At 42.7% G+C, this 24047-nt stretch overlaps 1 protein-coding gene across 1 annotated transcript in view; it reads right to left on the bottom strand.

The window, feature by feature from the left end:
- gfra3 (GDNF family receptor alpha 3) overlaps positions 1-24047 on the bottom strand; it is a gene marked incomplete at its 3' end in the record, with an annotated part of 79859 nt that overhangs the window by 6305 nt on the left and 49507 nt on the right. Inside the window, exons 4-7 of the mRNA XM_083915866.1 lie at positions 23228-23582; positions 18443-18552; positions 12798-12932; positions 10490-10626 (exon numbers count right to left, since the gene is read on the bottom strand). Of these exons, the coding sequence (XP_083771992.1) occupies positions 10490-10626; positions 12798-12932; positions 18443-18552; positions 23228-23582 (737 nt within the window). The remainder of the gene's footprint in view (positions 1-10489; positions 10627-12797; positions 12933-18442; positions 18553-23227; positions 23583-24047) is intronic.

Here is a 24047-nt window from a genome sequence, read left to right as displayed (position 1 = left end):
CTGATCAAGAGAGAGAGTTGGAATCCTGGAATCCCCTCTTTTCCCCTCTTGTCTGGCGGCCCAGATTATCTCTGGCACTGAGGCATGCTGGGAGCCAGGGAGCCGCAGCCACGGAAGATTGTGGTCTGGCCAAGGTTACAGTAGCCAGGAGCACAATTGGATTGGACCACATTTAATGGTCAATGTTGGACAAGGACAGCCAGGAGCTTTAGAGCCCTCAAAACATATGTGTTCACAGCACATTTCAGCATGTCTGTGTCTGCACATTACTGAGCTGGCACACTCAGTCATGATCCAGGACTGAATCAAAACACTGCAGGGCCAAGAGTCTGCTGTGTGAAGCCTCATTGGTCTAAAGAGGACACACTCAGCACAGTTTCAAAATTTGTTTAGTTGTAGTTGAGGTCTGACCCTGATAAAAGAAATATATGTAGACTAGGAATTGAAGGATTACTTCTTTGAGATTCGAACATTTTCACTCTTGAACTGGCTCATGGGAACGAAATAGGCAGACCACATATTTCTTCCTTTTCCCTGACGCTCTGAATAAGTCGCTAATTTGGTCGCTAGTCGCTTTTTATAAATAAAGTTGCTAAGAAGGTGTGAGCAGTTGCTGTATTACAGAGTTCTGAGTCGGTTTCACTGGTTTCATGTGGACACAGATATTTCTTGAGTCGCAGCCATTTGACGGAAAACTTTTTAAGTACAACAGAGAAAAAAGGTCGTTTTGAAAGAGAAACTGAATCCAAATGCTGTAGTAAACCTGCCAGGCCTGGAGGTGGTGCTGTAACTGCCACAGAAATACACCAATCAGGAGAAGAAGAGACAGGGGGATGCTGTGGAGAATCCAAACACCAGAGAGTTTCTCTCCAAATCGGGAGACTTCCCAAATCCTCCTCCATCCTAGAGAGAAATGTGTCACTGTTTCTGGAGTTAGTGGAGACTTTTGTGCTGTTTTGGACTCTGATGCACCAATCACTCTGCAGTTAGTGTCCTCAACGAGCAGAGGGTGCTGCTGGGAGCCCCTTCCCCGCCCCAAAGCACTCACAGGCGCCACTTTCTAACTAGATTTAGAGACTTTTAACACCTTCTTATTAACTTTATTTAGAAAAATCATCTTATTCAGAGCATTAGGGAAAAAGGAGAAGCATCTGGTTCGACTAATTCATTCCAATGCATGCAGTTCAGTAATCAGTCTATGGGTCTCTCCTCTCATGCAAGAGCACTGTTGTTGTTACTGTTGTTCGATGGGCCCTTAGTGCCTCCTCCAATGCAAAGGTGGATGCAGAGATGGATGCAGAGATATTCTTGCTTGTCCATGTAGTTGGGATCACAGCTAGAGTTCACCTTAATCACCTTTTCCTCTGTGGTTTCTCAGCTGTTAACATTTGAAAATCTCCACCAGGCAATCATACCAATGGCAACGTGTGTTGTCTTTTCATTTATTGATTGCATTTCTGAATGTCAAGACTAAACAATCATATCCGACATTTAGGTCCTATGGAACTAGAAAGCTCAGTCTTTTTACCAGGTCTTCCTATGTGACTAACTTCCAGGATTTGGGCCCTGACTGTAAGTGAATCAGTATCAGTTTTCATTTGAACAATTCATTTGGATGACCAGTGAAAACAGTTGGGTTTCTCAGCTGTTGAGATTTTCTACTCTGAGATGGCAAATTATTTTTATATTTCTCTATCAGGCATTCTGCAGGTTTATAGGTGAATGTCGTATATGTTCTGAATAACTTCAACTGTATTCATGAGGCTTCTCCCATTATCTGGATCTCAGCAGTGCTAAAACCACTGCTCCTGTTGGATTGTACGCACTCCGTAGAATCTTTTGATGGCTTGCCAAACTACTTTGATAACTCCTGCCCCAGAACTGCTCCTTTGATCTGCATCAAATGCTGACTCACTATTGTGTTATTTTACCACAATTTTGATCTCCTCGTGAGCATGACAACTGTCATTAGCCCCTTTCACACAGAGATTCTGCAACAGCACCGTAATGAAGCCACAACTGCGCTTTAGTTTATACAAACAGAACTAGGCAAAGGCAGCGTAATGTTGCCTGTGTCGGATTTCACACAGCAACCGGTATTACAGAAGCAAAAGAGATGTCGATGTCTAGTGTGTGTGTGTGTGTGTGTGTGTGTTTGTATGTGTGAGTGAGCCGATCTGCACAGTTAAAGTTGTACTCCATAAGAATAGAGATACCTTGTTTGTTTCTGTCTCTGTGGCAGTAAGATGTAACTGCAGGTGAGCCTGTTCTTTCAGAGCCTTCATCGTGTCAAGTTCATGGTCACTTTGTGGGTGTTAACTATTTATTTTTTATTTCTTTTGTAAACTTTATTGAAACACATTCTCCTTTTTACTTCCAGTATATGTTATATATATACCGGCTATATGTTCCCCTCTTAAATCCATACACACACACAAATGTTCCTATTCCATTTCTGCCTTTACTACAAGCCTTACTCAGAAGTTGGAATTTCCAATTTTAAGTGAACCCAGCATAACTGTTAGTGATGATCTGGGCCGACAGACCAACCTCTGTTAGCAGAGTCACTAACATGGAGAATTATTTACATTTAGAGAGGGAATGTGTCCGCACACACGGATATGTAATACTCTGCAAAAAAGGCAACAAGTGTTTTCATTAGTGGGTCATATGACTCACTCTTTGACAGATATTAATAGGCCGCGGGTTCGACTCCGACCTTCAGCCATTTGCTGCAAATCTCCCCCTCTCTCTCACCCCATTTCCTGTCTGTCCTATCTGATAAAAGTCTTGAAAACTGCCAAAAAAAAAAATCTTTAAAAAAAAAGATGGAAATATTACGGAAATATTACGGAGTACAACTTTAACCAACCAGTTGATGGCCATATATGGTTGGGGCGGCTGTGGCTCAGAAGGAGAGCTGGTTGTCCTCCATTCAGTGAAAGTAATTTCAACAATTATATTACATGATGAGCAGATGGCCTCTGCCATCAGTGTAAGAATGTGACAAGTAGTGTGAAAGTACCTTGAGTGGGCAAAGAACTAGAAAGTTGCCATGAAAGTATGAGTCAATTTACCATTTAGTAACATGGCTTCTGTAAAATGTCTGCATTAGTGCATTTCCTCTTGTACTGTACTGCAGGGGCTACCATTCACATCTGCACCATATGAATCTATCAGTGCAGACATCATTCTCAGCACTTCCTGCTGCTTCACAGTAAAAGCCTTCCAGTGGCATTTCCTTGGAGCTGTGCATTAACATGAACATAAAATATATTGCAATCTTCATGTCAATCATTTTATGATAATACAGTATGTCTCTGAGGTCTTTATAATACAGCCGATAAAGTAAACCAATCAATATATTGAATTCTGCAAGGTAACTTAAATATACTGCTCTTTTAAGTATTTAAAGATGTCCTGTGGAGTTTTCCCGTAAACAAACAAGAGTTATGTCATACCTGGGCCGCTGCGGCGAGTCTCTGTTTATGGGGCACCCGCTCTACCAGTTGAGCTAGTAGATTAATTTCATTAATTGATTCAATTTGTTTAATCATGGTCCCCAGACAATGTATTGTAATAACTGTGATGATCCTCTGACTTTACATCTAGCACCATTATTAGTAGCAGGACTGAAGACAGTCCAACAGCCTCAGCTGTACTTTGTGTCTACTGCCAATTGTTATTTTTTTACACACTAAAGTAAGATGGTGATTTCTGCATGTTAGCATTGTCACTGTGAGCAAGGTACATGCTAAAATTTGAATTTAATGGGTAGTTTCTGTATTTTTCAACCTATTTCCCCATGTACATGTAACAGAGTCTAGATGTGCAACACTGAATAGTGCCACAAGGTGGTGGCGCTTACTTTTTGTTTGAGTTATGTACATGGTTGTGTATACGGAGCCATCTTGTTGTTCACCCTGTCTCTTGCTCCGTGAACTTCCCCCAAGAAAGAACTCTCAGTAACGAGGTGGTGTAGGTTACGCTGTCTATGAATTACGGTACATGTATGACTTGTGAATGTTGTGCCATGGAGACCTGGCATTGTATGGTCAATACTGTATATTTTAGAATAAAGTTGCAGTGTGGAAATCCCCAGTCTGCCTATCGACTCGCTGAGGCTAATCTGCTATCCAGAGCCTCTGCTAACAGCTAATTCCGCTAGCCTCTCCGCCTTCACCGACTCCTGTTACAAGTGGCACCTGAACATCATTCTCTGGACCTCGTTTCAACCCTCTGTCTGAGACTAGGTACTGGACCGGACTGCTTTCGGTATCTTTTCGACGTGGGACTCCGCGTAAGTGGATGCTTTGCTGTTTCACCAGACATTACTGGGCAGAGTCTGAAGCTAACATCTCCTGGAGCAAACCTTGGAAGACCGCAGTAATACAAGGAGACTGGAAAAAATAAAATAGATAAATAAAAAAATGAACAACAACATTCCATATTCAGTCGGGATCAGAAGAACATTCAAAATTGAGACTCAAGTGTTTCACCTCTACCAGTAGTGTGGACATTCATGCTGCTTATGCTTAATGCTTATGGACTTGACTGAGTGAGTAGAGGACAGTGTAATTCAAAAAAAGAAAAAAAAAGAAAACGTAAAATTGTGATTGCTTATCTATTGAATAGTACATTATTTTCCATATAATTTTTAAGTCATTCAGCCAATTTAAGAAATAATAATAATAATTTAGTGTTTATTGTGCCTTACAGTGATGGGATTATTCTGCATTTTTTTCCTCAAATAGCATTTCGTTTATAGGTAAAACTTGTTGTGGTTTTGCTACATGTGAAAATCATATACACGCAGTACTAAGTGTAATTTGTAAGAGCCAGTATTATTTGATCCATTCGAATTACGGTAAATGTATGTCTTGTGAACGCAGCGCTGGGGAGACCTGGCATTGTATGGTCGATGTTGTATATTTTAGAATAAAGTTGCCGTGTGGAAATCCCCATTTTGCTTATCAACTCTCTGAAGCTAACCTGCTATCCGGAGCCTCTACTAACAGCTAATCCCGCTAGCCTCTCCGCCTTCACCAACTCCTGTTACATCCTGCACGAATGTATTTCTGTGGCAACAACCTTTTTTTGAAACTGGTCCAGTAGTGAGCACGAGCGCGGCAGCATGCTCACTGCGAACTGACCTGCAATGTAGTTGAATGGCATGGTATGACAATATACACTAAAAGTATAAGTTTTTGCCACTGACAGAGTCAGATTGTTATCATTGTTGTCTGACTACATTATGGAAAGATGGAGAACTTTCCATTATCCTGCCATGCTTTGGTGTGTAGCGACTGATGCAGGTCAACACAGTAACTTTAGCTAAAAGCATTAGCTTACCTGTGATCTGTTCCTCGGGTCCTATGTTCCCTGCTTTGTGAACACCTGGTATGTGACCCGGGAGCATCAGACCCTTTTTTCCCCGCTTCTCACGAAAAGGGTCCTATGATCTGTTATTTTTTCCACAATCAGTGCCAAATTCCCAGACTAATAGGCTTATGTAGACCCTCACTGTGTTTACACTGCCTGTGACAAGATCCACTCAGTCACTGCAAGGCTGCAGACACAGCACCATGAGGCATTTATGATCATCTCTGGGGACTTAAATCATGCAACTTTGGATTCTACCTTGGCTGTTTTTCACCAGGTTGTACACTGTCCCACCAGAAACAACAGAACAATTGATATCCCGTATGCTAATGTAAGGGATGCATACAGAGTGACTCCCCTCCGCCCACTGGGGAAGTCTGATCACAACCTGGTTCGCCTACAGCACCCCCTTCGTCCAAAAGCAGCCATTGACAACTCACACGGTCAGGAGGTGGTCCCCTGAGATGGAAAGTGCGAGAGAGACTGTTACCACACCACAGTCTGGGATGTGATGATCGACCCGCACGCTGAGGACATAGAGGGGATGACACATTGTCTTACAGAGTTGTCAAGACTCGGCTCTGTCAGTATCCTCCTCTCTTCCTTTCTTGTGAGTTTGTCTCCCTCTGTCTGTGTTTCCCTTCATGTTTGTGTCTCTCTCGTTTCCTGTCGTCTAGGTCCGGTAGGCGTTTCCCCAAACTGCAGCCTGTTACGCTGATCACCTGGTCTACTACTAATACCCTGAGCTGATAGGCATGCAGCGCCAGACCGTTGTATTCCTTAATTGTTATAACTATTCCCCCCGGATTGGCATTCATTTTCTCGTTGTGATTATCACGCTCCCCGTCATTAAGTATATTCTAATCGTTTTTTGTTTTCTGTTTTCTCCGTAGTTTCCCGTGTTCCTGTTTCCTCGTCCGTCTCCCTGATTTCCGTCGTCTCCTCGTTCCTGTTTTTCCCTCGACCGTCTCGTCATTTGTATTACCTGTTTACCCTGTAGTGTTAGCGTTTTGTTTGTAGTTCATTAAATATTTGTTTGTACTTTTACTCCGTGTCCGTGTCTGCATTGGGTCCACCCGTTTTTGTGCAGGAGGTGAAACACTGTTTGAGGGAAGCTAAGGACAGCTACAGTAGAAAGGTGGAGCAGAAGCTGAGGGAGAACACCATAAGGGAGGTCTGGGAAGGTGTGAGGACCATCGCAGGTCACAACACAAAGACCAGAGCTACAGGGAGGACAATGGAGAGGGCGAACAAGCTAAATGATTCCTTCAACAGGTTTAACCAGCACTTGTCCACCCCAACCCCAACCTCACTGCAGCCATCTCTCCTTCTTCCCTCTACACACCACAACACCCCCCCCTCCTCCTCCACCACAACACAATCCCTGCCTCACATCACCACAGACCAGGTCAAGCTGGAAGCCTGCTGTGGGCCAGGAAAGCAGCAGGCAGGGCGACACAGAGAAGGAGTATCGGAGTCTGGTGGGGTATTTAGCTCTCTGCTGCCACACTAACCACCTACAACTCAACACCTCCAAGACAAAGGAGCTGGTCATTTATTTTGGGAGGTCCAGACCAAGATCGCAACCAGTCCTGCTAGAGGGAACTGAGATGGAGGCTGTGCACTCATAAAAAATACCTCGTGCTGTGGCTGGAAAATAAACTGGAACGGACAACACACACCAGCCACCTGTACAGGAAGACACAAAGCAGGTTGTACTTCCTGAGGAGACAATGCCAGCCACCCCATGCACACCGTCATCAGCACCCAGAATAGCCTGTTCAATGGAAGGCTGCTCCTGACCAAGTGTAGGACCAACAGGCTCAAGAACTCGTTTGTCCCTCAGGCCATCATCCTCTACAACTCTTCACTCACAGGGGGAGGAGGAAATAAAGAGGACAAGGGAAGGAGTAGGAGCCACTCACTGTGCAATTAATAATCTACTCATACATACCTGGACACTTATCTTATTTTCTTTTTTGTGCAATAACTTTATCCACCACTTAAGTGCAGTAATTTAATCGTACTGCTCATTCCTGTCATAAACAGTCATACATATTTTATCTTATTCATTTCCTCTACATTTAACTTATCTGATTTCATTCTTAAATCTACCTCATATACATTTGACTAAAAGTTTATTGTTAACTGTTTATTGCTTTTATATATATATATATATATATATATATATATATATATATATATATATATATATATATATATATATACTTTCCATATTTATTTAGCTAAGAGTTTATTGGTTATCTTATACTGTATTTTTTCATACCTCCCTCATGTTTTTATAAGCTGCAGGGAATTTTCTAGCAGGACTCATCCCGAAGGGACCAATAAAGAGAAGTCTAAGGCTCATGGGACTGGGGAGCGTAGGGATGACCCCCTTCGAAGCATGTTTATGTAGTAAAATGGTCTTTGGTGGGATGTCTTCTCCTCTTTTTCTGGCAGTAGTGTCCCAGTCAAACTGCAGACCTGATGGTCTGAAGGTGCAGTGTTTTTGGAGTTATTAGGATCCATTTGGAGCACAACTAGACACAGCTTCTGCCTGTCTTTATTCAAAAGTCTATGAAAGCTTTGTGAAGTGGAGCTCCACTAACCTGACTCTCACCAGATGAATTCTGTTCTGCCTTGCTTCACTCATCCATCATTAGAAAGTGTTTTCAGGAGGCTGGGCCTTATCAAAAATCCTTGATTGGATAAACCACTTATCCGTCATCTTTTTGACATGCTACTTCAACCACTCACATAGAAACCAACCTGTGACGCTGATGAGAGCGATGCAGGGAAAACCAAAACAGAACACCCAACATCGTTTCCCCCAACAAAAGCCTTCACAGCCGTTCTCTGGTGTTCTTTTAAAAAAGAAATATTCTCTAGATTGGACAACACGGAGGAAATAGCAGCATCCAGGTTGACGCCTGCTTCCTCGATGTGGGCCGCCATTGTTGTCTGAATCATAACAGTCGCTTCCTCGCTACGTCACATCTATAAAACCCCCTGCCCGACGGTGCTGATTGGCTCGACCATTTTTTACGGACCCTGAAATCCCCCTGCAATGGAATGATCCCAGATGGTTGAGTGGAGCTAGGTGGAATAGAAGCGAAACAAAAGTCATCTGGCGATAGTCATGTTAGAGTTGGCACAATTCAGAAATGCACCAAAACAAACCATTATCTTTCAGAGATGGGAATTGTGGCTTCAACAAGTCTCCATGCCATGTATTTGTTCTGCTCAGTCACCTGACCAGCTGACGGCAATCAGCACAGCTCTACAGCCAGGGAGATGAGCCAATTATAAAATGCACCTTGTTCAGTGACTGTGCAGAACAAATACATGGCATGGAGATGACTTTTTGAAGCCGCAATTCCCATCCCTGTTATCTTTATTGAAACATGGTTTAGATAACACAAAGCTACGCTTCACAGCAAACTCTCTCAAGCCTCTCTCTAAAGTTTCCCTCCAGTTTAAACAAGTCATCTCACAAGATTTCAGAACGAGACTTCTAGAATGTAGACGGACTCTTGATAAAGTGACAACAATCTAAGCTTGTCAGTGGCAAACCAAGCATTTTAAGATGACATTTATTGTTGCTGCACAGTTCACAGTGCCCAGGCTGCAGCGCTATATACTTGACCAATTCTTTGAAAAGTTGCTACTATTAGTCACTTAGTCACAGGTTGAAAAACACAGAAATTCCTATTTAAGTGTGGTACAGGCTCATAGTGCTGGATGCATGACTTGAGATTGTTAGGGCTCTATCCTCCACCCAGGGCAAAGTGCGCAGTGCAGCGCATCTGTCATTGCTAGTTTCAGACCGTCCTTTTCACACCCACGTTGTGTAAGTAACAAGTTTACTTGCACCCATTTGTGCACCTAGGACTGTGTTGGCCTTATGATGTGTGGTGAAGTGCTTTGATGGTGAATTTCCATCTTGAAGCAGCAGAAAGAGATTGCACCACTGACAGCACAGTTTTTTCCTGCTGTTTAAAGGACGCTTCATTCAGATTGCAAGATGTGCCTACATAGACGGGTTCACAACCCATTTACACTGTTGTTACACACACAGGGACACAAGTAGTGCTGCTCCTCCTCCTCAGTTAACCAGGTTATCAGTGCACTTACTTATATGCAGTCAAATGGAGTTGATGATAATAGACTGACGACTGGGAGATAGCAGAGGCAGATGTTTTCCGATGAGTGGGGAGCTTTTGTTTTCCCTATCTCCTGAAATCATTATACCATTTTTTGTGGGGTTTTTTTTGGCATGGTGTGGTTGTTCTGGTGTTGTGCTGCAGGCACACCTGGCTTTAAAGCAGAGCTCTTCAACAGGGGGTCCTCAGAGTTACTGCAGGGGGTCCACCAAACTGTTTCATAATCTTTCAAAAATAGATTTAAATATGTGCAACATATGCAACATATTTTTTATCAAAGATATATTTGTTAAAAAAAATACATTTAAAATACATTTACATTACATTTATCAACCTTGATGATAGGCTCACTGGCTTAAAGGTAAGGTGGCTACTAAGGTAGACATTAAGGTAGACACTAAGGTAGACACTAAGGTAGATACTAAGGTAGACACTAAGGTAGACACGGGTAGTCACTAAGCTAAACACTAAGGTAGATACTAAGGTAGACACTAAGGTAGATACTAAGGTAGACACTAAGGTAGACACTAAGGTAGACACTAAGGTAGTCACTAAGGTATATACTAAGGTAGTCACTAAGGTAAACACTCAGGTAGTCACTAAGGTAGACACTAAGGTAATCACTAAGGTAAACACTAAGGTAGATACTAAGGTAGACACTAGGGTAGACACTAAGGTAGTCACTAAGGTAGACAGATACTCCATCTTTTGTTTGTTTTTGTTGTCACAAACCTAAAGTTAACAGTAACATAATGAAAGTGATATAAGCCGTAGCCCCAGTTATGGAGATAAAACAGCTACAGTGAATAAACAAAACACATACCGTATGTGAATGTGACGAGATGAGCTCAAAACAAAGATAAAAGAAAAGACCTTGGGATAAATGTCTGAAAGGTAGTTTAAAATGTGAAGGCGATGTGGTGATGAGCTGAAGTACTCACGATGTTGTTGTGTTCAGGCAGGTGGTTGTTGCTCAGCAGCTCATCCTCCTGAACCAGCGGGGAGGGTCTGGGAGCAGGAGGGGGGGTGATGTCTGCAGGCAGGGAGCCAGGGCTTCCCATCCAACTGATAGAGTTACCTGCACGGAGAAACAGCCCCATCACTGCCTCTGTGTGTGTGTGTGTGTGTGTGTGTGTGTGTGTGTGTGGCCTGCGTGCTGCGATGCTGCGGCTTAGTGGGTGTAAACCTACATATCTATTTGGCAGCTTTATTGTTTGAGCTGTCAGCAGCTTGATAAATCACAGAGCTTTATGGGAAGTGTATTGACGCATCGATCCAGGCTTTAGTGTTTGGACAGTGTGTATCGACAGCTTTATTGACAGCAGCTGTGATTGAGTGACAGCCGGAGGGCTTTACCCCCGGGCTCCCCTCCTCACATCTCTTCAGCCCTGCAGATGCCTCAAGCTGCAGATAGGGATTGTAAGACTGTTATCAAAGCTAAGGCCTTAGCATGTTGCAGACGTATAAAGAGGTAGAGCCCGGTTCATAATGTGAACATCGCTGCAGGAGCCAACCAGCCCGACACATTCAGCAGACTTTTTTTTCTATTTATTCTCTTTGAGTTGTTCCTCAGAATATCTTTGGTGGTGACATATTTATTCTGTTTTTATAATTCTGGTCCTCAGATACATTATTTAAAACAGGTTTATAAAAACAATATGGATAGCAGTATTGCGGATAAGACTTTTTAATGTGACTTCTGTGTTCCAAATAATCCTCAAAATTGGGGTAGAATGCATCTAAAACCATAACAAATAGTCATTATATCAAAATCGTTTCCTTTTTAGATCATTCCGGATTAGAGAACTTGCACAAAATTAAAGATGCAATGAATAATCAATTAGTTATCAGCTATTAAATTAATCATCAGCTATTTTGATTTTTGATTAAAGTCCGGCTCCAGACAAATGTTAAAGTATTTAAAATATACAATGATTAATATTTTATTTAATATGGATGAATCACATCCACACCTACTGTTTCTACCTCACTGAAGAATTCTGGATCCCCCCGATTTAGACCTTCTCCGACTTTCTTGGTTGCCAGCCTGTGGACTGACTTCTATGTAAAGGACTTGGAAAAAAAATTCTGGGAAACTCCAAAGGATCTGACGTTATGCGCTACAGAGTCCACCGCCTGTCTTCAGCATGCCAACAATCAACAGTGATAGGTAAATGGAGTCCACTAACATCACTACATAAACCGGCAGACTGTATAGTGGACTTTATTGTGGTGCTAAAACAAAACCCTTTTCCATCGGTGCTGATAAAAATCCTAGAGGAAACACTGATATGTGAAATATATCGTGCTTTTAGCGACTGATGTTAACAGACTTGCTAAAGCAGAAAAATTGCTAGCTACTGTAGCTTACGTAGCAAAATACTGCCTTGAGTGGATAACGTCAGTAAATTCATACAGACGACCGGGGCCAATCTGGCTGGCTGCTTGCAAATGACCTAATCAGCTAATTACAATGCTAACAACATCAGACAGTAGCGTACCTATGTTCCCCGGGTCCTATGTTCCCTGGTCTGTTATTTTTTCAATCAGTGCTGAATTCTACGGCAAATAGGCCTATGTAGATCCTAACACTACCCCCTAACCGTAACAAAATGCTAAATTAAATCAGTGAAGGCATTGGCTTATGCGATTAAAAAAAGGCTCTCATAGAACCCGGGGAACATTAGCGTTAGCTGGCTGCAGCTCAGCTGCATGGCATGAATCTGCCCTTGGTTGCTTCATGGTGCTGGCTGGTGGAGCGACTTGCAAACAGCAGGCTAGTGTTATTGTATATATGATTGTAATTCCTTTTACAGTATAATATCAACATGATGCCGGTCAATTTTGTTCAGTCTCACTGTTTTGCCTGGCACTCGCTCGCAGTAATGGAGTGTGCATGCACACAAGCCCAAGCACCATGATGCTGAGTTCACTAAAGGCCACGTGTGTTTTTTTGAAAGTTACACAGTGAACCTCTATTCGTCAACCTTTTTTGTCTTTTTTTGACGAAACTTTGTCACCTTTTTTTGTCTAAACTTACCGTCACAATTCACAACATTAAATAGAATGTTATATTTTAAAAGATCTCATACAAACCCATTAATGAGAAAACGTTGGCCATACTGGAACATACATCCAAACAAATTTGCATTTAATCAAATTACCACAATCACACATTATGAACCAAAGGCTTGTTTGTCCCTGGGGTTAAACACCAGTAGATAACATGTGTATAGGGTGTAGACTCACGAAGGCAGGTGTTGTGGGTGAACATGCGCTGCAGTCTTAGGCAGTCCTGCCACTGGTTGCCACTGCCTTCACAGTTACACCACAGTGATACGTCTGCTGAGCTGTTACTGATGTAGTTTGGTGTCATGATGGTACCTACAGGTCAGAGGGGTCAAAGTTAGCAAGTTAGCTTTGGACAAGTCAAAGAACCTTTTTTTTTTACTTTAATGGTAATAGCAATTTGGGAGGAAATCAGCTAAATTGATTCACGGCATGACACAGAAAGAGGATACTGTTTTTTTATTTCAAACAAAACGGAAACATGCTACAGCCTGTAGAAAACATGATAGGAGCTGAAGGGACAAAGCCTAGAGGTGGTATTTTTCTGCTCAATGCTATTTTGGCAAACTTTAAATGTCGACATCTGCAGCCTGTATGAAGCTGAGACAGCACAAACTCTCAAAACATCCCACTTTTACGTCTTGTAGAAAGAGTTCAACATTTTGGGAAATATACTTACTGGCTTACTTTTTAATGGGCGGACGCATCAATACATTTTTCTCTCATGTCTGTGCATTAACTTCCAAGTTTGAGCCAGCCTAGCTTAGCATAAATACTGAAAGCAGGAAGCAGTTTGACTGTCCAAAGTTAAAGTCCCAGTGAAATGAAAAATACATTTTCAAAGTTTGTGTATATTTTTATCTTGATATTTATCAAATGTTTCAAAAAATCTCAGCCTTTTCTCTTCAAATAAAACCAAATAAATAAATAAATAAAAAGTTCGAGGACTGCACTTGTGTTTGTGGGTGGACTGGTGGTTGTACTAGCTAAAAGAGCGATGGGAGAGAGATGGGAAGAGATATATTGTGTGTATTTGGATTTAATTATATAACATTTATCCATAGAATCTTGGGTTACCGAATATATAACCCACACTTTCATTTCCAACACAATGTGACTGAGGTCTAAATCATTGGAAGCTATATTCATAGAATCCGGGGTTATGGTACATAACATTGCTTTTAGTGACACCTTGGCCAAGGACTACAGAGTCAGTCAGGACCCATGTGAAAATGTTCATTTCCATGTGTATTTATTTAGTGTCCCTTTTCAAATAAATGAAAATAAACTAAACCAGCTTTTTTATTTCCAAAACAATGTGACTGAGGTCTAATTCCTCAGAAGTTGTATTCATAGAGTCTGGGTTTACCATGAACCATGCTAAACTTTTAGCCTTATGAGACCATCCTAATTTCTCAGCTCCATTGTATTTTACTCTCAGATCAGTCTGGTGACATGCAACATAGAAAATTTGGATATATATATAAATATGGATATGCAGGGAAAATGAAATTCAATCTGTTGGAGTCAGGTCACTGAACTTTGTCAAATGTGAAAGATTTGATTTAGGGCGCAATCACACTGTCCTTCCGCACCGCGCCCCGGGCTTTAGGGTACTTGCCCCCCCCCCCTCTCCCCCCGCGCCCCAGGCCCATTTGTACTCACATTGCCTGGGCCTCGCGCAAATGCTTCTTGCTGTCCATACGTCATCATGCCGTAACACGTCACATGCATTGATTGACATCATTGCGATGTGACTCTTTGTTTACAAATCTTTCCATAGACCTCAGAGTTTTTGTGCGTCTTGTCCGACTGTTTTTGAATATTTTCATCTGACCAAATCTGCAGTAAACACTCCACCTCCGCATCACACCAACGTGAACCTTTCGCCGCCATTGTTGTTGTTGTAAATGTCCGCGCATGGTCCGTCCTTCTATTTACTATGTCTGAACAGGCGCACATAAATGACGTCAGAACCGCCGTAGGCATCGTGCTTGTGCTCGTACACGTACACGTGGACGCGCTAGTGCTCGTACATGTGCAAACACGCTCTACAAAAGCCCACCTCTCTCAGGCGGGCCGTGGATGGCCCGCTGGCCGCAGTTATGCACGGAGCGGGTGCACTCACACTGGCCAAACGCACTAGGCTTTAGCCGAAAAAATGGTTTTGGCCCGGTGCGGAAGGACAGTGTGAGTGCGCCCTTAAGTCCCTCTTGCATCTGGTCACAGCTCAAATATTCAGTTTCACAATACATCATAGTAGAGATTCCTAAGACGCTTCACCTTTTATTTCACAGGGACTTTAAAGAATACACCAACAACTGTTGTTTTATTATCTCTGGTAGCTCCCCTTTTATAAATATATGGATCTGCAGGTTGTGCCTTTAAGAAAGCTATGAGCCTGATGGAAAAGTCATTCATCATTGTCAGAGCAAGCAGAAAGCCACTCAAGGCCTCTCCATTCACCTCTCTTGTCAGCTGTCATGCCTCCTCACTTCTATCACGCTGATTTTCACGTCCACTTCTGCTCTGCCTGATCACCTCATGACTCATGACTCATGACTCTCCCATCGCAGCCATCTATCCTTCCACTCATCCACCCCACTCCTTTCTGGACAGCCACTTTTATTTGGAGAGTTGCACGTTATGTGCTCTAGAGAGTCTTAGGACAATATACTCAACTTTTTTTTCTGTTTGTCTGTCACCCATGATGGCAATTTATTTTTCAACTTCTTTGTCTTTTCTCTTTATTTCAGTCCATCTCTTCATCCAAACCAGCATGCCGATGTGCTCTTGTTGACCAATTGATTGAAGTTTATTAAAGTGGACCTTTGCTTTTCCTTAGTTTCTGTCATGCATATTGTTATAATGTGGGATGTTCACATTAAACATAACCAAAGCCTCAAATAATGAGGTAGACATGTGTATGGGTAACCAGTCTAACCCTCAATGAGCCGATCCTCTCAGGACACAGACTGTTTTTTCTACTTTCTCGGTGGTCAGACATCAAGTCATCAAGTCAGATTTTTAAATAAGGTCATCTGCTTCAGACACGACACGCCTGGAACGCCCATGAAGTACAGCTCAAACAGCTCTGGTAGCTACAACGGGCTGCTGTTTACTACATGGAGCTACATGCTAGCAGCAGAGAAGCTGTAATATTTGTTGCTTTTGACTCCCTAATTTCAGATCACACATCTGCTACAACATGTCCGGTGTTTAGTTTAGAAGGTAATTGGTGACTTTTGACAGGAGACAATCCCACTATGCACTCAGTAGCAGTCAGTCCTCTGCAGTAGTACAGAGACAGAAACTGAATAGCGGAGCAGAGACCAAGGCTATGGAAGGAGGCATTGAAACCAATCAAAGATGCCGGTGCTTTGGGGGTATGACACATATGCAGTGGAACTGGAGCTGACCCTACAATTAAAGTGATGGTTCCTGCTCAGGAGGTTTGGGTGCATTTGAACTGTTTCTTCTTTTATTTTTATGATAGTGCGCCACCTATTGAGCCTTATCGCAATTGCAGAACAGATTTTACCTCGCATGTGTCATACCCCCAAAGCGGCGCCATTTTGGTTTTGTGACTTAGCCTCTTTCTACTAGTCTCGGCAGAGACCAGAAAGTGCCTGACAGAGCAGACTGGGCTTTTCAGTAGGGTTTTTAAAGAGACAGGCGCTGCAACAAAGCGTCTCAGACAGAGGGTGAATACAGGTGCAGTAGCCATGAGCACTATGAGAAAAATAAAGTGTTTTTTGAACATTAAAGCATGTAAAGACCGCATGTTCATGTAGAAACACAAAATACATGCATGAATCTGAGTATTATAGGTCGCCTTTAATCACAAAAAACAGTTGCTGTGGATGCACTGTTCATATTATGGCAATCCCTTTAATATGTATCTGTAGTGGTAATAGCAACTGCTTTTTGACTAGATAGAATCCCAACAATCTACAACAAAAATATTAATTCTTTATATCAACCATCAATTTCTCACTTTTTTTTTTTAAAGATTATTTTTTTGGCAGTTTTTCAAACCGTTATTTGTAGCACAGACAGGAAAGCAAAGGGCCGCAGGTCGGAGTCAAACCCACAGCCGCTCCCTCGAGGACCTTCAGCCTCTTTACATAAGGAGACTGCTCTAACCACTTTGCCACCGGCCGCTCCAATTTCTTACTTTTGTACCACAGTCCAAAAGACATGCAGGTGTTAGGTTCATTGATGACTCTGAATTGCCCGTAGGTGTGAATGGTTGACTGTCTCTGTTTGTCTCTATGTGACCTGTAATAAAATGGCGTCCTGTCCAGGGTGGACCCCGCCTCTCATGCCCAAAGCCAGCTGGGATCGGCTCCAGTCCCCCCGCGACGTATCCATAATGTCAACTCAATTATCACTTGTCAAAATGTCAATTATTAATATTAAATTTGCAGTTGGCAACATTTGTTTGATCATATTTACTGAAGCTGACACTATGCTCCCATAGAAAAACATAAATCATCTGCTCTAGGTGAGCCTCTACGTGCACCTAGAGCCTGTTGTTTGTTTTGCAAAAATCCACAGCGCCTGTATCATTCCCCTCCCCGCTCACGCATGTTACAATATCACAGGCACACACCTCCAGCTAGGCATACACTAAATGACGTTAGCAGTTGCTATCTATGCAGACGTCAAACTCAGTCAAAATTATATTTTTGATTGGAATTTTGGTTTGGTCTGTTGATATATCTGAATATATCAGATATTATCCATCCATCTTCAACCACTTGCCCCTATCAGGGTCACGGGCTGGAGCCGATCCCCCAAAGGGCCGCAGGTGGGAATCGAACCCCGGCCACTGCTTCTAGCCTCAGTACATGAGGCGCCCGCACCAAGCAATGAGCCACCAGGGGCCCCTCATTTCATGTGAAAATATATTTGTAACATGTCAAAAATAATTTTACAGATATCATAAATAATTGAACATTTTAACTTGTCAAAATAAAATTTTTTGACATGCCTGAATGTCATTTCCACTAGTGAGAACTATATCCATACTCACCCTGACTACTTAAATTTTAAAAGAGCTCACTTTGACGGACCTTATTAGCATAGTAGCCTAGTAGTATAAGAGATAGCCTAACTAGTCAGATAATTTGATGGCGCGTGAATATCTTTCATAAACTTGAATTGACTGAATGGAACAGAAAAGCCAAACTTGAACCTTTTGGTTGGTTTGTTTCAGTCAGTTGTTGATACTGAGGCCTGCAATGGTGCACACTGTGGCCTGCTGTACACTCACTTAGACTGTGAGCTCCAACAGAATCTGGTGACTGTTCTCTTCTGCTTTGAGATGGATTTAAGCACTAACAGTGATCACAGTTCTGTCCTCTCTTGCTCCAGACCCATTGTTGCATGCTCTGACATTCTGACTTTTAGATTGGTTACCATTATGCTTGCTCAGTAGTTCTACTTCTACTTGGCAGAAACAACTTTTCATAGTGTCTAGTTTTACGATGACTTTCCAAAATTCATGCCAAAATATAATTTATAGTTAAAATGCCCAAAGTCTACGTGCCGGTCAAAAGTCCAGACTATTAGATGGGGTATTTGTATAGTCCCTTTGCTTGTTTTTTTGTCTCAGAAAAAAAAATATTCTTACTCTCAATGGGGCTCTCCTGGTTAAATAAAGGTTACACAAATAAAATAAATAAAAAGGCCTCTCAAATTTCAGGGAGTTATTAGGATTTTAAGCCTGGTGGAGATAAAATGCATGCAATTTCATGTAATTCTCATCATTCCTCCTTTCCCATCTCTTCCCTCCTTTCCCGCCCCCCTGTATCCCGTACCGATCAGTCCAGCGTAGGCTCGGAGGCACAGGCCTGCTGAGTCTTTCAGACAGCCGCTGGCCGTCAGAGGAGATGGCTGGCAGTTATTGAGGAAATCAGCCAGTCTGGACCTGGCAACAACACAAACAACAAATCAACATCAAACACAAGAAATGGGCTGGCCACGTGGATGTGTATGCTGGGGTGTGTTTGTGTTCATGTACACATGGATTCAACAGATGTAGGGTTCTCAGTCCATTACCAGTGTTCTAGTACTCCGTCCTTTCATTATTATTTAATGCTTGATAATTTCCATGTATGTACAGTAGGACTGGGGATTTATATGAAGTTTTTAGGGCAAATACCAGCTTGCTATTTTGTGCCAATCTTTATCGTCATAGGTATCACTATTTTACCCATACATTTAACATTACAGGATGGAAGAGCCAATTAAACCATCATAGGACACTAAAATGAATAAGCAATCATCATCAACATCATCATCATCATCATCATCATCATCATCATCATCATCATCATCATCACCACCATCATCATCATCATCATCATCATCATCATCATCATCATAAACATCCGGTCACACCACTTTTTCAAAAGGCTGTTTTGGTTCCTTGCACTTTTTGGCGTCTAAAAAAAAACGTTACGCTATAGTAAATAGAGACGCGTCAAGCACCACGACCAAGTGGAAAATGGCCGCTCAAGCTGAAGCCTCTTTCCCTTAGTTTAGACCGCTCACAAGCTCCTTGATTGGCTCGGCAGTTTCTTGTGTGATTGGCCGCCGCACTGTCACTCTATCTTGTGTGTGTGTGTGTTTGTGTTCTTGTATTTTGAGATGCAAATTGACGGATTAATTGATAATGACAATAATTTTAGTATTGTACCCAGCCCTACTCTTCCTCTGAATAGCTAGTGCTTGTTGCCTTCGTTGAATAGGTTATGACATGAGGAGTGAGATTGGTTCACCTTACTTATAGATTAACCTGCTGTTCAGTCTGACGTAACATACTTTCAAAATACGAATTCCGGGTCCAAACGCTCCGTTGAAACAAAACCGAAACAACGGCCGAACATGTGAACAATTACAATCACCTCTTTCTTCAGTTAGACATCTTTTTCATTGATAAGAAAGAGGTAAATGATAATAACATTGCTTTTTAAAACTCAGATCTGTTCAAACAACGAGGAACGCACACTATCCAAATCAGCAAACACAGTAAAAAAATATGCATCAGAGTTGTGAATTTCTGTTTCCTGGAGGTTTAGAAACCCCCATGGGAAAGCCTTCTCCTTTTTTTCCCATGTACGCCACACATTCTCCCGAATTGATTTCACCTTAATCATTAACAATCTCCTCGACTGTGTGAAATGCATGTGAATATCACCCGATATTCCTACCACAGTTGACATTAGTTTTCCACGAGATACAATTCCACGGTCACCGCGAAGGTTCAGCTCACACTTATTATCGGATAGGAAGTTTTAATATTTTGTTGCGACTCAAATCGGCTCTTACATAGAGTTTAATGACACCCCTGATGTCAGCAGTGGCACTCTGTGGGAAGCACTCAAAGCTACGACTCGAGGACAAGTGATATCCTATATTTCTCAAATGAGAAGGGCTGAACGGGCTAGGCTGGTGGAAGTTGCGGAGGAACTAGTAAAACTCGGTGAACCTTACTCCACCTCTCCATCCCCCCTCGGAACACAGCCTCTTAATGAAACGTCTAGTGGAGACACAGCTACGACAATCCAAAAAAAAAATTTTGAGCAGGGAGATAAGGCAGGGAGACACCTGGCACAGCAGGCCTGCGCAGCTAGTGCTTCCAGACTAATCTCTAAAATTAAACTACCAGACACTTCCGACTCAGTGATGATCAACAAGTCTTTTTCTGATTTCTACACCACACTATTTACTTCTGAACCAACCCAATGCATGAAGCGATCAAGTCTATGCAGAACAGGAAATCTCCTGGTCCTGATGGTTTCACAGTCGAGTTCTTTAAGGAGTACTCGATGCTTTTGCTCCCATCCTTGTGAGAATGTTCAATGACTCCTTTACTGAAGGCAGACTGCCAGTGACCTTGTATGAGGCATCAAATTCATCGCTCCACAAGACAGACAGGGATCCTACCTCATGTGGCAGCTAAAGAGTGGTCTCGCTTTTAAACGTAGATTGTAAAATCCCGATAAGGTCCTAACCCTCCGCCTCCAAAGTGTGATGTCATCGATAATTTCAAAAGAGGCCTTTTTTGCTATTAGCTATAGGCCTGTGAATGTTCTCATTCGTCCAGGTCATCGTTATCCTCAAAGCAATTTCAGTCAAAAACAACTGGACTGGTTGTTTGTCTAGGAAGACGTTTCACCTCTCATCCAAGAGGCTTCATCAGTTCATGTACGCATCTGACCAGGCTGGGACTGGTCCAACTAACTGGTGTGGAGATCCAGGTATTTAACCTCTCACAAGGCCGATGATGTCACTGACACCCTTTGGCATTTTTTACAGACAGAAACACGGCTGTGCCATGGGTTCACCAGTATCCCCTATTGTGGCAAATCTGTACATGGAGGAGGTAGAGGGCAAGGCTTTGAACTCCTTTAAAGGAGTAACCCCAAGCCATTGGTTCAGATATGTGGACGACACATGGGTTAAGATCAAATCCAAAGAGGTGCAAACTTTTACTGAACATATCAACTCAGTGGACAGAAACATCAAGTTCACCAGAGAGGAAGTTAAGGACAACAGCTTGCCCTTCTTGGACTGTGACGTCCATATGGAGAATGACAGGAGCCTCCACATAGGGGTATACAGAAAACCCACTCACACGGATCAATATCTACTTTTTGACTCTCACCACCCTTTGGAACACAAGCTTGGCGTTATCAGAACACTGCAGCATAGAGCTGATAACCTACCCACTAGCTCACAAGCTCAAGGGGAAGAACGCAAGCACCTGAGAGGCGCCCTCACAACTTGTGGCTACCCCAGCTGGACCTTTGTTAAAACGGCAGCTGCCTCCAGAAAGAAAACCATAGTGGTTGAGAAAGAAAAAGATAACAGGAGAAACAACATAGTCATTCCGTATGTGGCTGGGGTATCGGAGAAACTCAGGAGGATTTTCAACAAACACTGCATCCCTGTGTATTTCAAACCCGGTAACACACTCAGACAGAGACTAGTACATCCGAAGGACAGAACACCACTCCACCACAAAAGCAACCTGGTTTATGCTGTCCAATTCAACGAGGAATGCAAAGATCTTTACATTGGTGAAACAAAACAACCACTGCATAAACGCATGGCCCAACACAGGAGAGCTAACTCCTCAGGCCTGGACTCGGCTGTCCACTTACACCTCAAGGAGAAAGCCCACTCCTTTGATGACAGCAATGTCCAAATCTTGGACAGAGAGGACAGATGGTTTGAAAGAGGAGTAAAAGAAGCCATCTATGTAAAAGTGGAGAAACCATCGCTAAACAGAGGAGGGGGTCTGAGACACCACTTATCTCCAATTTACAATGCCGCTCTTTCATCCCTTCCCAGGAGATTGAACAATCTAACCTCAAAGGACAACTGTTCACACATGGCCCGGGTGACCCCAACGACTGTCGTTCAGACTCAATAGAGCACTAACGAAGTCGAAACCAACTGCCCACCAACGACTGTCACTCTAATGACGGGCGTGGGCACTTGGAGCACAAAGGCTGTCAGTGACATCATCGGCCTTGTGAGAGGTTAAATACCTGGATCTCCACACCAGTTAGTTGGACCAGTCCCAGCCTGGTCAGATGCGTACATGAACTGATGAAGCCTCTTGGATGAGAGGTGAAACGTCTTCCTAGACAAACAACCAGTCCAGTTGTTTTTGACTGAAATTGCTTTGAGGATATTAGCTATAGATTTCATTTTATTACTTATTACTTATGTTATATGTTGTTCAATTAGTTGATTACTGTGACCATGTCTGACATGGTTGTTTTTGTTCCTGTTTCTTCACTTTAAGGCAGATGCATTGACACACTGTACAACTGTTGTACTTTTTCTTCTTTGACCATCTGAAAAATTCATTAAAAAAATGTGGAAGAACACTGTGAAAAAAACAAAAAACCGGGAATGCGACGTTGTAGAAATACGAGGCTTGGACTGCCTTAGACCGGCTTGGACCGGCTCGGACCGGCTTGGACCCGGAAATCAAAATTTGAAAGGGTGTAGACGGATAGCTGCATTCCAACGCACACTGTACATAGACTGTACTCCCTACTCTCTGTGTATGTCAGTTAAGGGAACGAGTGAACCGTTGTTCAGTTCCTCCCTACACTGTTCACAGTACCCTTTGAACTGAGCATTGTTTGCTCCCAGCGGTTTGGAATCTTATGTAACATGGCTGAATACCCTGTGCAGCCCTCTTCGCAGGGAACAACCAGGCGATCGGAACGCAACTCATGCCATTGCCTGTCCCTCCAGACCATCCATTCTAGCATTCACCATTGTAGCAGGCTAACTCCTACATAAATGTCTGTGTATATAAAAAAATAAAATAAAAAATATCCGTACAAACTGACACAATCGGCATTGTCTCTTGACACATCATTTCAAAGGACAGTATAGCCTCTATTCCTACCCATAAACACAGACATATAGTGTCTGTGTGTTACACTCCATTGCTATCAACTTTACAATACATATGTAATCAAATTGCCTCAAATGCTGTTGTTTTACAGTCTTTTACATTTTAATATGAACAAACAGCCTCAGCCCCATACATATTTCTGGGCTTCATGTCTAACCTGCAGAGGTCATCTCGGCGGCAGAAGCTCTGCTGGTGGAGGCAGTTAGGTTGCAGACCCTCCATCTCCTGGAAGGAGCAGGAGGGAACAATGGTTTTTCTCCTCCTCTCACCACACAGGTTGTTGGTGCAGGGGCAGAACAGGACACCCAGACTGTACTCCTCAGGCACTCGCTCCAAGAAGCGTCGCAGCGCCCGGTGGCACTTGTGCTGGTTGCATCGGTTGGTCCCGGGCACACGTTTGGTGCAGGCCAGGACATACTCTGATCGCAGAGAGCCACACTTCTCGTACAGGCCACAGTCCTGTGCTGCCTTCAGGCACTGGTTCTCAACGTCCAGCTGCATGAAAGATGAGGCTGAAGGGGTGAGGAAAAGTCTTATTAGCCAAACACAGAACACCTGTGCAGAAAGTTGTCAAGAGGGATGGAAGTGCCAAGCCTCATCCAAAAAGCTGCTCAACTGCTCAAAAAGCACACTAGCTATTAGATTTTAATCTGTGAGCTGCAGCAGGAGTAGAAGACTCCAGGCTACATGTTAACATTGTTTAAGGGGGTACAGAAAAAGGAAAAAAACGGACAGTGGTACAAGAAATAATTTTCAGTGAGTTATTGTCAAAGTTCAAAAATTCTTATTGGCTGGATTCTTACATCTTGACAGAAAGGACACATCGATATGAAAACATCTTGATGTATACTCAGCATTTATGTGCACCTGATATCTGTTTCATCTTTGGTTTTACACTGAACCCAAAAAAGATTAGAGGTCATTCAATTTGTCTGTAACTTTCTATGAAAAATATGTTTAGTTTTTCATATTTGCTA

This window comes from Echiichthys vipera (genome assembly GCF_963691815.1).
Source record: "Echiichthys vipera genome assembly, chromosome: 6".
Lineage (NCBI taxonomy): Eukaryota > Metazoa > Chordata > Actinopteri > Perciformes > Trachinidae > Echiichthys > Echiichthys vipera.
The sequence above is the reverse complement of the archived record's forward strand: the minus strand, read 5'-3'. Positions and strand labels throughout refer to the sequence as shown.